Consider the following 18172-nt stretch of genomic DNA (forward strand, 5'->3'; position numbering starts at 1 on the left):
ATAGAAAGTGGTCAGAAGTGGCGCTGTGGCTCAAGTGGCAGAGTGCTAGCCTTGAGCAAAACGAAGCCAGGGACAGTGCTCAGGCCCTGAGTCCAAAGCCCAGGACTGGCCAAAAAAAAAAAAAAAAAAGACAAACCTGCAGCTAATGTAGAAGATAGAGGAGACGGTGGCCCACAAAACGAGTCATTTAAGGTATTTGATCTGAATGGTTTATTGACACTTAAATCTTAGTTCAGGCTCAGCAAAAAAAAAAGCCTTTCTTTCCTCTTTTAGTTTCCATTCCTTTGTAAGTTCTATGTGTGCAAGGAGAAATGTGATCTCTTAGTAATAAGCCAAGGGGAAAAAAAATGTTTCTGAGAACTGGAGGCATGTCTCAAGTGGTTAAAATGCCAGCTGTGAGCAAAAAAGCCAAGCCAGAGTATCAGTTCCTGAGTTTCAGCTCCAGTACTGGAGCACACACAAACAATTCTTTCTGCTTGTGGCCAGTGGAAAACAGTGACTTGTTTCCTCATGATATACCAACCTGCATGCCAGACTCCTGCCGCTGAGTGGTATTAAAGCTGCCTGTAGGTGCCATGTGTGACAGAAACACTTAGCAAAGGAGAAGTAACAAACTCACACACGCCTCCCTTCTCTCCCCTCCCACTGCCTCATTAGTCACTGCACAGATTGAAATGCTTTGCCCATTTTGCCCAACTTTGATTACAAGATTTGTTGTATTATTTTCCCCAATCTGGTTGCTTCAAGGTAGAGCAACAAGGTCCAGGAGATGTAGACAGTACAGAGATCCCAGTGTTGGGGGGCAGGACCAGGGAATGCTGTGCTGGAGAAGGAGTCTTGGCTCAGTATGTGACTCATTCTCTTAGCTTTCCAAATAAATTTTCAACCACTCAGGATGTTTCTGACTTTCTCTCTCCTGATTCAGGCAGGGGGTTATGATGTATCCTCACTTGAATGGGTATAAGCTCAAAGCTCTAGGTCTGAGGCACAAATGAATGCAATGTTTTAGTGCCAGTGAGGCTTCTCAATCCTGTGATTTCTTTTCAAGATGGGGAATATGGTGGAATTATTCATTTAGTGGAAGCTCATTTCAAAACAGGTGAGGAAGTTGAGGTATGGAAATAAATTACTTGGAGGAAGGCAGAGCTGGTTAGCTGAAGAATTAGTATCTAAAGTTTTTTTTTTTAATACTTTAATGGATTTCATTGTGACATTTTCATGTGCATAATGTACTTTGATCATCTTTGGCTCCCTATTACATTGTTCTCCACGATTTTCACATTCGCTGATCTTTAAGCTGTAACCAAGGAATGTTTCTAGATATCTGTATTTCTATTTAAAACTTGCCATTTGAGGCCAAACACCAGTTGCTCACACCTGTAATCCTAGCTACTCAGGAGGATCTGAGGATCGTGGTTTGAAGCCAGCCTGGACTGGAAAGTCCATGAGATTCTTGTCTCTGACTAGGCACCAGAAAATGGGAAGTGGAGATGTGGCTCAAAGTGGTAGAGTTTGGACACAAAAGCTCAGGGACAGTGCCCAGGCCCTGAGTTCAAGCCCCATGACCAGCAAAGAGCGAGAGAAAGGAAGAAAAGGAAAGAGGCAGGTATAAGAAACCTAAACTAAGTTGACAATAATGATGTACACCATAAGCTAGAGGCCTATACAAGAGTCGTCCTTGCATGAATGCATGTACACAGCGCCCTCTGCTGGGCCTGGAGACAATGTTCTACCCAGGGATGAAAGGATATGACGTGGCATACAAATAAAGCAAATTGATGTACTTCCAAAAACTAGGGGAAGATGAGTCAGGAGATGAGTTATTACTGGTTTTTACTAGAGACAGTTGTGCTGCCAGTAAAGGCAAGTTGGGTTCTGGGCCGAATGGTAGAGGCCTGTAATTCCAGCACATAAAAGAAGATCAAAATTCAAGGACAGCCTGGGCAAAAGTTAGACCCTCAGCACAACCAATAAAAGTTGAATGTGAGTGCATATGCCTGTCACTAGCCATGTGGAAAGTGTGAACAGGTTCAAAATTCAGGTTGGGGGATATGGCTCAGGTGGTAGAACACCAGCTGAACAAGCAAGCTTGAGGTCCTGAGTTCAAACTCGGATAGCAGGGTGAGGGGAAAAAACAAACTAGAAAATACAAATTATAGAAAGGTGTTTAGAGCTGGGCGCTGGTGGCTCATGCCTGTAATCCTACCTGGTCAGGATGCTAAGATAGAAGGATCACAGTTCAAAGCCAGCCTAAGCAGTAAAAGTGCCTCATGTCCAATTAATCATCAAAAATCCAGGAGTCAAGCTGTGACTCAAGTGATAGAACACGTGCCTTGAGTACAAAAGGTCATGGACAGTGCTCAGGCCCTGAGTTTAAGCCCTATGACACACACACACAGCAGAGCACTGGTGGTGCACGCCTGAAATCCAAGCTACTCAGGAAGCTGAGATCTTAGGATTGAGGTTCAAAACCAGCAGGAAAGTATAAGGCTCATCTCCAATAAACTACTCAGAAAAAGCAGGAAGTGGTGCTGTGGGTCAAGTGATGGAGTGCTAGCCTTGTACACAAAGAGGCTCGGGGACAACGCCCAGGCCTTGAGTTCAATCCCCAGAACCGGCAGACAAAAAAACCAAAGGGTAGCCATAGGAGGGTCTGTATGATGGAGGAAAATATAAGAAGAGCCAACAAAAAACTTGAGGTAAAGAGCTTAAGGAAAACCTGTGTGGTGGTATAAGATTATCATCAGCACTCAGGAGGGGTGACAAGTTCCAGGCCACCATGGGCTACATAGCTACATAAATAAACCCTGTCACAAAACAGCTACAACAAAACTAGAACAGACTCAAAGCCACTGAGTGTGTTCTAAGTGCCAGTTCATAGATCTGTGCTGTTTTGCCCAGTAGCATCCTACTGCTGGGCACAAGAACAGACAAGACACCATTGTGTGTGTCCTGACTTATGATTGTAAACACATAAAGAGGACTGATGAGCCAGATGATGATGAGGGCTGGGAATATGGCCTAGTGGTAGAGTGCTTGTCTCATATACATAACATTCTGGGTTCGATTCCTCAGCACTACATATTAAAAAAAAAAAAAAGCCAGAAGTGGTGCTATGGCTGAAGGGGTAGAGTGCTAGCCTTAAATAAAAAGAAGCCAGGGACAGTGCTCAGGCCTTAGTTCAAGCCCCAGGACTGGCAAAATAATAATAGAGCAAAAAGGGTTAAAGGCATGGCTCAAGCAGTATAGTGTCTGCCTAGCAAATGTGAAGCTCTGGGTTCAAACTACAGCGCTTTTCTTTTTTTCATGTGCTGTGACTACATACCCATTAATGAGCATCCTTTGTTTACTTGTTTTTGTTTTGTTTTCTGTTGAGACAGGATCTCTATGTAGCTCAGGCTGCCTCGGCCTCTTGAGTGTTAGGAGTATAGGTGTATACCACCACACCCTGAAACAAACATCATTCTTTTTTGGCAGTACTAGGATTTGAACTCAGGGCCTCACACTTGCTAGGCTGTCATTCTATCACTTGAGCTATCCCTCTAGTCCTGGTTTTTTCTGGTTATTCTGGAGATGGAATCTCCCAGACTTTTGTGCCAACGCTGGCTTTTTACAGAGATCAGCCTCTTGAGTGGTTAGGATTATTATAGCTGTGAGCTACCGGCACAGCCAAGTATCTTTTTTTTTTTTTTTGGTCTGTCATGAGGCTTGAACTCAGGGCCTGGTGCTGTCCCCGAGCTCTTTTTTGCTCAAGGCTAACACTCTACCTCTTTGAGCCACAGCGCCAACTGGATGTAAGAGTCTCATGGGGACTTTTCTGCCCAGGCTGGCTTTGAACCATGATCCTCAGATCTCAGCCTCCTGAATAGCTAGGATAACGCATGAGCCACTGGTGCCTGGCTTCATTTTTGAACTAGTAACAGTTACCTACTTTATAGTCCCAAACCCAGTTAGCATCAAGTTGACAGATATTCTAAGACATTTACATTTTATTTATTTATTTATTTATTTATTTATTTATTTATTTATGCCAGTCCTGGGCCTTGGACTCAGGGCCTGAGCACTGTCCCTGGCTTCTTTTTGCTCAAGGCTGGCACTTGAGTCACAGCGCCACTTCTGGCCATTTTTCTGTATATGTGGTGCTGGGGAATCGAACCCAGGGCTTCAAGTATATGAGGTAAGTGCTCTTGCCACTAGGCCATATACCCAGCCCCGACATTTACATTTTTTACTGTAGATAAATGTGGTTAGAAATTCAAATATCAGCAGACCTATGCGGGAACTTTTTGCAAGAGCAACTTACTGTCACTGAAGTTACCCATGCATGTGGATCCTACTTAGAGAAGTATTCGAAGGAAAGTCCTGGCATTATTCAGTGTCTGTGAATCTTGGTTTGACATTAAGATCCATGACTAAAATACATTTTATGATTAGGGAAATATGAATCATTGTCAAGCTTCCTTTATTACATTTCTGAGTCATTTCCTTTCCATGATGGACATCGTGGTACAACCGTATACTGCCAGCTACTTGAGAGACTGAGGCAGGATGGTGGTTTCAGCCCTTGAGTCCGAGATCAACCAGAGAAAAATAGATAAAAGCAATCTGGGGATTCACACATTAGACAAATGCTCTATCACTAAGTGGTATCCCAGCTTCCAGTTTAAATTGTGTGTGTGTGTGTGTGTGTGTGTGTGTGTGTGTGTGTGTATGCCCATGTGCTGATACTAGGGCTTAAGCTCAGGAGTTCTAGTTTGGCTTTGTTTATTTTCCTTACAAACACTGGTGGGCCACGTGAGCAACACCTCCAGTCCAGCGTTTTGCTGGTTACTTTGGACATAAGAGTCTCTCAGACTTTCCTGCCCAGGCTGGTTTCAAACCACAATCCTCAGATCTCAGCTTCCTAGATAGTTAGATTATAGATGTGAGCCACACCAGTGCCTTTTTTTTTTTTTCCAGTCCTGGGGCTTGAACTCAGGGCCTGGGCACTGTCCCTGAGCTTCTTTTGCTCAAGGCTAGCACTCTGCCACTTGAGCCACAGCACCACTTCTGGCCTTATCTGTTTATGTGGTGCTGAGGGATCAAACCCAAGGCTTCATGCATGCTAGGCAGGCACTCTACCACTAAGCCACATTCCCAGCCCTTACTTGTTTTTTATAAACAAATTAAACAGGGCTAAGGCAAGAGGATCATGAGTTTGAGGCCAGACTAGGCTGGTCTCAGTAACAAGAAAGAGGGCCTGGGAATTTGGCCTAATGGTAGAGTGCTTGCCTCATATTCATAAAGCCCTGGGTTTGATTCCTCAGCACCACATACACAGAAAGAGCTGGAAGTGGCTCAAGTGCTAGAGTGCTAGCCTTGAGCACAAAGAAGCCAGGGACAGTGCTCAGGCCCTGAGTTCAAGCCCCAAGACTGGCAAAAAAAAAAAAAGGTAAGAAAACTACTTGGTTGGTGTGGCTGTCTGAGAGGAACTCAGGGCTGAGAGAAGTAGGCTTGTGTAGTGTCCTCTCCATGTCCTCTGATATATTATTAACTCTCCTACCATGAACCAGAGGTTCAGGCCTAACAGGTTTGTTAACCTTTGGAATCCGATCATCCTTTGCTGTGGGGTATGTCCTGGGTGCTTCAGGATGTTTAATAGTATCTCTGCCCTCTACCCTTGGGTTGCTTAGTTATAACAGTCAGTAAGGCACTCCCCCCAAAATAAGAAATACTAATATAAGAACGAAGTGTAGTTTATCCATGGATGTTGCCAAGCGGGCCCTGGCACTCTTTGGTTGAGAACCACTGTGCTGACTGGTAAGCCACTCATGTGCCCATTTACTCCTCACTGCAGTGCCTGCCTTCCCTTCCTTCCGGTCCTCACCTTTACCGCTGGGGCTAGCACACTTTCATCAGATAGAATCTTCCAACCCTTGTGCACAGTGACCTTGAAAGTGGCACCTAGGGTGAAAATGGGAAGCAAGAGCTGCTACCCTTCCCCTCATGTACCGAGGGGATCTCCCAATTGGAAAGGAATTTACATAACTGGTAAAAATAAGACAATGTGTTCAGGGTTTAGTTCTGAACTGTGACTGCTATGAATTAAGATCGGAGCCTGAAGCCCTCTCTGGCTGGGGTAAGGGTTGGTAGAGAGTGCTTGCCTAACGTACAGAAAGCCCTAGGTTGGATATGGGAAAGTTGGTAGGTGAGAGCTAACCAAGAGAATCAGCCTTTTTGGCACAATTTCCCCTTGACTCTGTAGTTCCACTTATTTTCCCTAGCCTACACTTGTCCTTACCATTGCCCACATTTTGACAGTATAAGCCATGTTGTCATAGAAAGAAAATGGACACTTGCTATGCAGATTTGTTTAAACACACATCTAGAACATATCCCAGATTGAGTAGAAGTGAATAGCTCTGGGCTGGGAATGTGATTTAGTGGTAGAGTGCTTGCCTAGCATGCATGTAGCCCTGGGTTCAATTCCTCAGCACCACATAAACAGAAAAAGCCAGAAGTGAAGCTGTGGCTCAAGTGATAGCTAGCCTTGAGCAAAAAGAAGCCAGGGACAGTGCTCAGGCCCTGAGTTCAAAACGCAGAACTAGTTTTTTAAAAAAGTGAATAGTTCCTCCTAGGACCTGAATTTTTCCTCCAAATTCATCATCATCATCTGTGTGTGTGTGTTGTATGTAGTGTGTATATATGCTGACTTTAGGGCTTGAACTCAAGAGTCTGTGCACTATCACTGAACTTATTTGCCCACATGAACCACAGCTACACTTCTGGCTTTTCTGGGTGCATAACTGGAGATAAGCGTCTTGTGTAATTTCCTGCTTGGGCTGGCTTTGAACCTTGATCCTCAAATCTTAGCCTTCTAGGTACCTAGGATTACAGGTGTGAGCCACCAACACTGAGCCAGAAAAATCATTTAAGCATCAGATAGCCATCATGTTCACTCTAACAGATATGTCTTCCAAAGTAATTGTTGCTGAGTGTGGTAGCTAGTATACACCTATAATCCACGCTATTCTGGGGCTAAGAAGGAGGACTACTATAACCCAGGAGTTTGAGGCCAGTCTGAGCAACATGGGTAGGGAGATCTTCCCAAAAATATCCTTCCCACCCCAAAGGACAGCACCTCAGCACCTCATAGATTCCCTGTTTCATGCTGCAAAACACTTTACTGATAGCAGTAATTCTACAGAAGCCTGGATGGTATCCATCTGTTGATCCTGTATGATATAGATACCAATCTTAAAATAATGTCACATTCTGCTCTGTCATCCTTGTTCATGGAGCTCTATAGACTGCAGCTAAAGTGACTCTAAATATAATCTTTCAATTTCCACTACAGTTGCCCAGCTATAGGTTATCATTACTTTTTTCTTTTTTTTTGCCAGTCCTGGGGCTTGAACTCAGGGCCTGAGCACTGTCCCTGGCTTCTTTTTGCTCCAGGCTAGCACTCTACCACTTGAGCCACAGCTCCACTTCTGGCAATATACATATGTATATGGTGCTGAGGAATCAAACCCAGGGTTTCATATATACGAGGCAAGCACTTTACCACTAGGCCATATTCCCAGCCTGTTTGTTTTGTTTTGCTTTGCCAGTCCTGGGCTTGAACTCAGGGCCTGAGCACTGTCCCTGGCTTCTTTTTTCTTTTTTTTTTTTGCCAGTCCTGGGCCTTGGACTCAGGGCCTGAGCACTGTTCCTGGCTTCTTTTTGCTCAAGGCTAGCACTCTGCCATGTGAGCCACAGTGCCACTTCTGGCCATTTTCTATATACGTGGTGCTGGGGAATAGAACTCAGGACTTCATGTATACGAGGCAAGCACTCTTACCACTAGGCCATATCCCCAGCCCCCTGGCTTCTTTTGTCAAGGCTAACACTCTACCACTAGAGCCACAGTGCCACTTCCGGCTTTTTCTATATATGTGGTGCTGAGGAATTGAACCCAGGGCTTCATGTATATGAAGCGAGCACTTTACCACTAGGCCATATTCTCAGCCCCAGCCCATTATCATTACTTTTTGTTTTTTGTTTTTGAGACAGGTCTCATAATGTAACCCAGGCTGACCTTGAACTTGCAATCAATCCTCCTGCCTTCAACTCCTCAGTGCAGGGATTACAGATTTGTACTATTATGCTTGTCTAGCTTATCAACATCCTCATCATCATTACTTCTTGACTATTATATTACAGTAGCCTAATTTATCTCTTTGCCTCCAATCTTTTCTTTCTTAATATAGTCAAAACCCACAATTAAGGGCTGGGGATATAGCCTAGTGGCAAGAGTGCCTGCCTCGGATACACGAGGCCCTAGGTTCGATTCCCCAGCACCACATATACAGAAAACGGCCAGAAGCGGCGCTGTGGCTCAAGTGGCAGAGTGCTAGCCTTGAGCGGGAAGAAGCCAGGGACAGTGCTCAGGCCATGAGTCCAAGGCCCATGACTGGCCAAAAAAAAAAAAAAAAAAAAAAACCCACAATTAAGAAACTACATGAAACTAGCTAGGTGCCAGTGGCCCATGCCTATAATCCTACCTACTCAGGAAGCTGAGATCTGAGGATCGTGGTTTGAAGCCAGACCAGGCAGAAAAGTCCCCATGACTCTTATCTCTAATAAACCACTCAAAAACTAGAAGTGGCGCTGTGGCTCAAGTGGTAGAGTGCTAGCCTTGGGCACAAAGAGGTTCAGAGAAAGTACCCAGGCCCTGAGTTCAAGCCCCACAACTGACAAAACAAAACAACAACAAAAAAAAAACCCCACTAAATTAGAGCATACAACAGGTTATTCTAGTGTTGAGGTATTACCCAACACCTACGAGAGTTCAAAGCTCTTTGCCTTTCTCAGCCCTCAATAATATGGCCCGACCCACTTCTCTAGCCTTTATATGTCTCATATAGAAGAGTGAACATTCAGATTTATCCATTCTGGAGTAGAGCATCTGTCATGGGTCAGGCATGACTAGAGTTATAAAAGGAAGCTGCTGCTCCCATTGAGTGGACAGCACAATGAAAGATGAGTAAACCAGAAGAGCCGTCAGTGTGGAAGAATGAAAACCAGGAAGAGCTTCTAGAAGAGACTGAGCAGCCATGTTGCTTGAAATCAACTCAAAGAGTTTGGCTGCACACTGACCACTATGACTAGACCATATGAAGGTCACTGATAACTTTGACAAGAATGGTTTCAGTGGAGTAGTGGGAATTAAAGCTTAGAGTCGCTAAAGAGAGAAAAAGATAAAGAGGGTGAAGATTTTGGGTGTAAAGAAGATCATCAAGGGACTAGGAATATGGCCTAGTGGTAGAGTGCTTGCCTAGCATACGTGAAGTCCTGGGTTCGACTCCTTATCACCACATACACAGAAAAAGTCAGAAGTAGTGCTGTGGCTCAAGAGGTAGAGTGCTAGTCTTGAGCAAAAGGAAGCCAGGGACAGCGCTCAGGCCCTGAGTTCAAGCCCCAGGACTGGCAAAAAAGAAGAGCATCAAGCTGGGCACCGTGGTTCAAGCCTGTAATTCTAGCTACTCAGGAGGCTGAGATCTGAGGACCATGATCTGAAGCCAGCCAGGACAGAAAAGTCTGTGAGACTCTTATTTCCAACTAACCACCAGAAAACTGGAAGTGGAGCTGTGGCTGAAGCGGTAGAGTGCTAGCCTTGAGCTGAAGAGCTCAGGGACAATGCCCAGGCCCAGAATTCAAACCCCACGACCCACCAAAAAAAAAAAAAAAAAGAGAAGAGCATCAGGCTGGATGTAGGTATAGCAGCATGTGAACAATTTCAGCTACTTAACAGGCTGAGGAGGAGTGAGGGAAGGGGTGACATTGTCCAAAAAGAAATGTACTCTTTACCCGACTTAGTAACTGTAACCCCCTGTAAATCACTTTCATCACAATAATAATAATAAAAGATAAGGAGGAAAAATAACAAGTCCAGAAGTTTGAGATAAACCTGGGTAACATAGCAAAATTCTGTCTCAAAAAGGAAACAAACAAAAAGCACTGAAGAATTTAGTTTCTTTTTTAGAAATATGAGAGAGGACACTGTTTGTATGCTTATAGGGAAGTTCCCATACACACACACACACACACACAAATGATGGGAGAATATAAAGGGATAACTTCAAGTACTTGAGTGGGCAAATGTACCACCAATAAACAAACAAGGAAACTTTTCTCATGTTAACTATAGAGAAAGAAGGCAGGAGCTGGGCACCAGTGGCTCATGCTGTAATCTCACTACCCAGGAGGCTGAGATCTGAGGGTCACAGTCCAAGGATAGTCTGTGAGACTCTTATCCGCCAATTAGCCAGCAAAACTGGAAATGGAGATGTGGTTCAAGTGTAGCGCACTAGCCTTGAGCAAAACAAGCTAAGGGACAGTGTCAGGGCACTGAGTTCAAACCCTAGTACTGCATACACACACACTCAGAGAGGGGGAGGAGAGAAAATGAGAGAGAGAGCAAGAGCAAGCGAGCGAGCCGAAAGAATGGGAATAGAAGCAGTAAGATGAATTTAGTAGTGAGGAATGAAGAATTTTTTTCCTCTCTCATTGCTTTAGTTTTCTCAGTGAAATTATTAACTGAGACAAAGGGGTAGGGAGATTTACTGACAGTTTGGGACAAGAGGTATGCAAGTCATGTTGAACCACTTCTGGCTTATAATATAAAACTTGCTCAGGGCTGGTGCACTGCCAACTGGAGCCACGCCTCCAGTCTGAATGTGAAGCTTCTGTTCTTTTTTCCTTTGATGGTACTGTGGTTTAAACTAGTGCCTTGGGCTGGGAATATGGCCTAGTGGCAAGAGTGCTTGCCTCGTATACATGAGGCCCTGGGTTCGATTCCTCAGCACCACATATACAGAAAATGGCCAGAAGTGGCGCTGTGGCTCAAGTGGCAGAGTGCTAGCCTTGAGCAAAAACGAAGCCAGGGACAGTGCTCAGGCCCTGAGTTCACGGCCTAGGACTGGCCATAAAAATAAATAAAAATAAATAAATAACCTAGTGCCTTATGCTTGCTAGGCTGGCACTTTACCACTTGAGCCACACCTGTAGCCCTGCATTTTGATGGTTATTTTGGAGAGGAATTCAGTGAACTTGTGTTGACCTTAATTTCTGGGGCATCCCAACTTTAGGCTCCTGAGTAAGCTGGAATTACAGGTGAGCCACAGGCACCTGGCTTGAGGTTTGTACTTCTCTTTTCACTCTTAGAGAAAGGAAGAGCCTTGCTTTTACTATTTCCTCATTCGCTCCCCTTTTCACTACTTGATAAACAGTACTTTAGAAAACATAGCAGAGGGATAGGGAATGTGGCTTAGTGGTAAAGTGCTCACCTACCATGCACAAAGCCCTGAGTTCAATTCCTCAGCACCACATAAACAGAAAAAGCTGGAAGTGGCGCTGAAGTGGTAGAGTGCTAGCCTTGAGCAAAAAAGAAGCCAGGGACAGTGCCAGGACTGGCAAAACAAAAAAACAACAGCAGAAGGGGCTAGGAATGTGGCCTAGTGGTAGAGTACTTGCTTAGCAAAAATGATGCCCTGGTTTCAATTCCTCAGCAGCACATAAACAGAAAAAGCCGGAAGTAGTGCTGTGGCTCAAGTGGTAGAGTGCTAGCCTTGAGCAAAAGAAGCTCAGTGACAGTGTTCAGGCTCTGAGTTCAAGCCCCAGGACTGGCAAAAAAAAAAAACACACACACAAAAAAAACAAAACAAAACATGAAACCACCACCACCAACAACAAAAAAACAGCAAAAAAGCCACCTGTCTACAAAGCCTTCCTCTAGTTCTTCCAGCCCCAAATGAATTTCCCAATCTCTCATCTCTAATGTTAAGCTATGGATACCTTACATATAGCATACATTCCATTTCACATATGGTTAGTTGGTTTATGTGATGAGAAGCCCCTTAAGTAGAGAAGTGGTTCTTATTCACTATAAAATGCTGGTTTCCATCCTCCCACATGTAAAATTCTATGGTTTTAGATCCTGTCCCAAAACAGAACTGTATGTTATAGGTTCCCAATCTCCTGATTCAGCTGTGGCATCTGAGAGAAAACTTCCTCATCCCTTTCCTGCATAGTTCCTCAAATACTTTGTTCTCAAATGTTAGCCTGCTATATATATATATATATATATATATATATATAATATATTATATATAATTTTTATAGATCTTAACAGGTCATTTCAATTAACGTGAGCTGGCATACATTGCAAATAACAGGATCCTTGTTCTCAAGGGATTTATCCTTAAAAGTCAAATGTACCAAACTACGAAAATAAAACGGTGTCAACACTCTCAGAAGGCGCCAGGGGAGCGGGACCTGGAAAGAACACCAGAAACCGAAGGAGGGACGGGGGGGGGGGGGGGGGGAGGGGGGCAGGAGGAGTCTCAGTCCCCTGAATGCACGAATGGTGCTTTTTATTATTCTTTTTACCCAAGTCCATGGTGCGCTCCTATCTCAAAACACCGCAGGGCTGGAAGTGAGGGGTGGAGGGAAGGTGTGCAAAGCAATCCACGTCCCCCACGGTGCGCTCGGACTTCCTCCCATCCCCTTTCCTCAGCGCTCCGGGGGACCAAATGGCGAACCCTGGTTAGGTTACGAAAGGTAAAAGCTCCCGGCACGAAGCAGCCAGGGTGCCCGAGTCCAGTCAGTCAACGACCCGGCCACGAGGCCCACGAGGACGCCCCCTCAGGCCCCGCGGCGAGCGGACCCCGAGGCCTCGAGGCCCGGCCCACCGAGCCGCCGTTACGTAACCGGCAGCCAGCGGCCGACCGGAAGGCCCCGCCCGGCCGGGCCCGGCCCCGCCCCTGCTGCTGGGTGCCGTGCGCAGCCCTCCGGAAGCTCCCGCCCCTTTCCCCTTTTAGGGGAGCGAATGGTTTCGCTTCTCTGACGCCACGGCGTCGCGCCGGCCCTAAAACCGCGATCTAGGACCCACTCCCTCACTCCTTACTTCCGCTTCCTCCAAGTAAGGAGTCGCGGCCTTCCCCGTTCTGGTCAGGGCGGCGGCAGCTTGAGCGGCTGGCAATGTTTGGCCTCAGAAGAAACGCGGTAATCGGACTCAACTTCTACTGTGGGGGCGCCGGGCTGGGCGCCGGCAGCGGGGCCACCACCGCGCCGGGAGGGCGGCTCGTGACCACGGAGGAGGCCACGGCCCGGCGGGAGGCGGGGGGAGGGGAAGCCGGCGCGGTGATGGGCGGAAGCGCCGGCGCGAGCTCCTCGGCCACCCTGGCGCCGGACGCCCGGAGGGTCGCGCGTCCCGCCCCCATTGGCGCCGAGGTCCCCGACGTCACCGGGACCCCGACGAAGCGGGTGTTCTTCGCGCCCACCCACCGTGCGCCGACGCCTGAGGAGATGGAAGCCGCGGCCGCCGGCGCCATCATGTCGCCGGAAGAGGAGCTGGACGGCTACGAACCCGAGCCCCTCGGGAAGAGGCCGGCCGTCCTGCCCCTGCTGGAGCTGGTGGGGGAAGCCAGTAAGAGCTCCAGCACGGACGGCTCGCTCCCCTCGACGCCGCCCCCAGCGGAGGAGGAGGACGACGAGCTGTACCGGCAGTCGCTGGAGATTATCTGTCACTACCTTCGGGAACAGGCCACCGGCGCCAAGGACGCCAAGCCTCTGGGCGGGGCCGGCGCCGCCAGCAGGAAGGCGCTGGAGACCCTGCGACGGGTCGGGGACGGGGTGCAGCGCAACCACGAGACGGCTTTCCAAGGTAAGGCGTCCTTAGACACCGAACCCGCGCTCCCCCTTCTCCCACCTCTGCCCTTCGCTCTCCCGCCTGAAACCAGTCCCGGTGGAAAGAGGCTGACCCTGTTTCTAAAACCAGAACCTTCTGGTCTGTGAGTCATTGTTTCCGCCCATCTCGATTCTTTTTGGAAATAGCAGTTGTGTTCAAAGCCCGGAAAGGGTGGGATTGTCAGTTCTCCAGAGGGGTCGGCCTGAGGTCTGTGAGAGGCTCGATTGTGATTTCCTCCCGCTGCTGGTGGGCACGGGAGCGGTGCCCTGGTTCAGACAAAGGAGGCCATTGAGGACCTTGCATGCTTTTTCTTCCTCTTAGGCATGCTTCGGAAACTGGACATCAAAAACGAAGACGATGTCAAATCTTTATCTCGAGTGATGATCCATGTTTTCAGTGACGGCGTAACAAACTGGGGTAGGATTGTGACTCTAATTTCTTTTGGTGCCTTTGTGGCCAAACACTTGAAGAGTATAAACCAAGAAAGCTGCATCGAACCATTAGCAGAAAGTATCACAGATGTTCTCGTAAGGACGAAACGGGACTGGCTAGTCAAACAAAGAGGCTGGGTAAGTTTGCCTTAAGGTTGTAGCGGGCCTTGGAGTGGAAAGAGTTTTGAAGGAGAAGGTTGGGGTGGCTGGAGGTTTTATGGCGCTCCACCCAGTTTGCAAACTTTTTAACTTAGAGATCTCTTGTTGCCTGATACTAGTTAAACTAATGGGCCCATGGTGTCGGATGTGGGGGTGGGGAGAGTGGTATGTTGGTCTTGAACTGTATAAAAAGCCTTGGTTTTTTGCAGATTATTCGTGTTGTAATTCAGTTGGATAATCTTGAGACCATTGCATTCAAACTAAATACATTTCTAAGGGCCTCTTCACTCTGATTGAATTTGGGGCGGGGCCTGCGACTTGAACATACTATCCAGGTGGTTCTGGTGAAGGGTGTACTCAACCACAGTGAGAAACTAACCCTGATGGGTGAGGTGTTTTGTGTTGGGAATGTGAGCAAAGTTGGGGTTTTTGTCTTTTATCTAAATATTGGGAACTGTCACAGTTCCTTTATCTAGATTATACTCATATGACCAAGGTAGTACAGTAAAATCCACTTGAAATTCTGTAGGAGCCCAATTACTGAAGGACTCTGGAAATTTTGTTTTCCCCAAGCCCTGGAGTAAATAATTGTTTCATGGTGGTCTGTGTGGGGAATGTGGGGGAGGTACTTTTGGTATTCTAACTCATCTTTATTCTAGTGTTAAGATGGCAGAAACCCATGCTTGAAAATGTGCTCTTTTTTTGTTTTGTTTTCTAGGATGGGTTTGTGGAGTTCTTCCATGTAGAGGACCTAGAAGGCAGCATCAGAAATGTGCTGCTGGCTTTTGCAGGTGTTGCTGGAGTAGGAGCTGGTTTGGCGTATCTCATAAGATAGCCATATAAGTGCAATAGTTGACTCTTAACCAACTCCAGCCACCAAAACTACATACATCTGTGAAATGTATTTATGAACTTGGACTTCAAGCTGCCCAGGCTGTAACCTCCAAGAGTTCCATTCTAGCAATGTAGCCAGAAAGAAAGTGGCAAGAGGATTATGGCTAACAAGAATAAATACGTGGGAAAAGTAGTCCCCCTTGAAGAGTCACTGTCTGAAAGAAGCAAAGTTCACTTTCAGCAACAAGCAAACTTTGGGAGGCCGTGGAGAAAGACTTGGATTTAGTGAAGATGGTAGGGTGGAAAGACTTAACATCTTGTCTAAAACCAGAAAAGTGGCCAAAACTAGGCTAGCCAGAAATTTATTAAATATGCCCGCCAAATTCATTACTTTCCTATAGTGTTAAAAGCAAAGCACTAACAATGCCAGTGACCTTTGTAAAATGGACTTAAGCTACAAGTAATCTAACTATGACTAGAAGCCTCAGTACTGTACAACAGTGTGTGAAGGGAAGCTTTTTGTCTTGTGAATTAGCTTTCCCAGGTATATGTCTTGAAGACAAAGTCCAAGTGTTCAGGACTTTTATACCTGTTCTACTTCGACTTAGTTTGAATGATTCTTAGTTTATTAGCCTAGTAATGGCCAAGAATACTTGACTTGAAGTTCACTAATTAGTTACCAATGCAGAATATCCTCAATTTTTAAGACAGAACAACTTGTAAATCTATTTGTCTGTAAAAATTGTATATATTTTTACAGAGTTTATTTCTTGGAACAACATAAAAGGGACGGACGTCTTGAATTTAGTTTTTTTCATACCCTTTTGAAATTTGCAACTTCTGTAGTTAGCAATCTATTTCTTAAATCTTTTCTAAACTTTGTCCTGGTCTGTTCTAGAATGTATACAAAACCAGTTGATGTAAGTGTGTGCAACCTGGTTGATAACTGTGTGGGCTTAATTTTCCAATCTGGTTTTGGTAAGTATTTCCGTAGATTTTTTCTTTGCAAACATGATTGAGAGATTGAGGAATTAAGATTAGTTCTTCTGCTTTGTTATATGTAGGTTTTCAGTAACTGAGTGAAAGTGGAGTTTTATAGTTGGGGGGAGGGTTGGAATGGGCAGATGACTTAAAAATAATGGGCTCTGATTAGGCAACCACTCACTGGAGTTCTTCCATTTGACCTAATTTAGGGAAACCTAAACTGAATTTATGAGCTCATCTTTAAAGCTTTTACTGAAAGATTTTCAGCTGTTCCGAGTGGGACTTACTGGCTGTGTATAAAAAGATCACATCAGGTGGATAAGAGACATTTGATCCCTGTTTACTTAATAAATTGTAAAATGACAGCTTGGAAAATCAAGCTAGACTCTTAAACATGGTGCTATTTATGTGGCTTGCTTGTTACACACAGGTTTAAGCCTGGTATTATCAATAAAACGTCTTATTGTTTCTTTTCTATTAATGATTCCCAAGCTTTGTCTTGAATTTTTCATTGATATCTGTTTGGATTTCAGACCTGATGTACTATTGAACTTAACCTTTAATTTCTTGGCCTTCCTTGAGATATTTGCTGCTTGTTAAAGATATTTATATTGTTTTTACATCTTTATTCTGCCATCCCTGAACTCTCAGTAAGAAGCCTTGTAGTTTTCTACACTATGAGCCTCGCCCCCCGCCCCCCAACATCTCACACACACACACACATCTCTCAGGAGCTGACAGACCATCCCTCATAAATTGATAGTTTTCTTGGGAGGTGATAATACTTCCCTCCTTCATGAGTGCTTTGACAAGCATGGGGGCCAAAGGGAGTCTGTTTTCCTTGGTGTCTTTCAGTTGATTCATCCCATCTTTGAGTAAGAAATTTAAAAAGTCCTCTTAAGAATTTTCAGAAGAGAGAACATTTTGTATGCTTTTCTAAAGTTTCCTTTGCTTGAATGTGCTCACTGAAAATTTATATAAAGGTGAGCCCAGTTAAACCTCAAAGAGTAATATAATATAAAAGCTACTTTTAAACTGAAGAAAGCTCTATGTTGCAACTAGGGACATTGGAAAGCCTCAGAACATGACCTTTAGTATGGACTCCAGATAAAAATAGGCATGAATAAAATGACTAAGAATGTATAATTGGGAAGAATTGCCCTGCCTGCCTGTCTTGGAGCTATTAAGGTCATCTTTGTTAGAGCTGTTTTTACCCATGTATTTATCATTCTTGATCATAAACCATTTATTTATATCATGTCTGTCTCTAAGGACCTAAAGCACTTTATTTAGTTTTAAAATGGACATGAGATCTTGTTAAGGTGACTAGAAGGCCTGTGTCCCCATACCCAGTTGTGGAAATGAGTACAGAAATGCAAATTGGTGTTTAGGAGCCCTACTTCCCCCAACTCACTAGGCATGACTGCTGAAATATAGACAGGATCTTATTTGATGTTTTAGGTCCAGAGCAGTGAGATCTCTTTAGTAGAGCCCCTGTGGTTTGGGAAGGAAGGAGCAGATTGATAGGGAGAAGAGGAATGTGGTCTAAGTGCTGACTAGGTGCATAATTCAGGCACATCCTCCAGAATGGAAAGGGAGGGCTGCTTGGGAAGATGGCTCTCTTAGCAACTTGTCTTATACTTCTCTCAGGGAAAAATATGCAGTCTTCTAGTATCGTTTGTGTACATTCTATTGGGGGGTAAGCACCTTGGTTCTGGTTAAACAGCTAGTGTTTTTGACAGCTGTTCCAGGAAGGGTTAGGACCAACTGCAAATTAATGTGGGTTGTAAACTGTAGTATGTTTCCCTAACTTCCTGTTCCTGAAAACAAATAAATCTTTTTTTTTCAAATGTGAGGTGTGGTATGGGTCTTTTCTAATCAACACCTTTCATCCTTCTCTTTAAGCCTTCAGGGAAGTCAGTTGAGCAAATATGGGTAGGTGAATTAAAAGCAAAGTCCCACAGAGCTGCTTTACCTTAGAACAAAGGCCCTTTGTTTAAATTATAAGTGTTTGTAATTAAATACTGCTTCACTTTGGAGTAATGCTTGATTT

At 45.2% G+C, this 18172-nt stretch overlaps 1 protein-coding gene across 2 annotated transcripts; it reads left to right on the top strand.

Annotated features, from left to right (window-relative positions):
* The first annotated feature begins 12474 nt into the window (after window positions 1-12474).
* On the top strand, window positions 12475-17974 carry Mcl1 (MCL1 apoptosis regulator, BCL2 family member). Of its 2 annotated transcripts, XM_048356882.1 has the most exons (3): window positions 12542-13687; window positions 14033-14280; window positions 15020-17974. In XM_048356882.1, exons 1-3 carry the CDS (start codon window positions 13003-13005, stop codon window positions 15134-15136), a joined length of 1050 nt encoding a protein of 349 aa, XP_048212839.1. In that variant the 5' UTR covers window positions 12542-13002; the 3' UTR covers window positions 15137-17974. The 2 variants fall into 2 exon arrangements, with proteins under 2 accessions (XP_048212840.1, XP_048212839.1); XM_048356883.1 differs by lacking the exon at window positions 14033-14280 and having other exon boundaries at window positions 12475-13687.
* The last annotated feature ends 198 nt before the right edge of the window (window positions 17975-18172 follow it).

Source organism: Perognathus longimembris, chromosome 11 (assembly GCF_023159225.1).
Source record: "Perognathus longimembris pacificus isolate PPM17 chromosome 11, ASM2315922v1, whole genome shotgun sequence".
NCBI classification, from domain to species: Eukaryota; Metazoa; Chordata; class Mammalia; order Rodentia; family Heteromyidae; genus Perognathus; species Perognathus longimembris.

Coding starts and splice junctions, on each gene's coding strand:
- Mcl1 (XM_048356882.1), top strand. CDS start 13,003: ATGTTTGGCCTCAGAAGAAACGCGGTAATCGGACTCAACTTCTACTGT. Junction 13,688..14,032: donor CCACGAGACGGCTTTCCAAG/GTAAGGCGTCCT, acceptor TCTTCCTCTTAG/GCATGCTTCGGAAACTGGAC. Junction 14,281..15,019: donor TAGTCAAACAAAGAGGCTGG/GTAAGTTTGCCT, acceptor TTTGTTTTCTAG/GATGGGTTTGTGGAGTTCTT.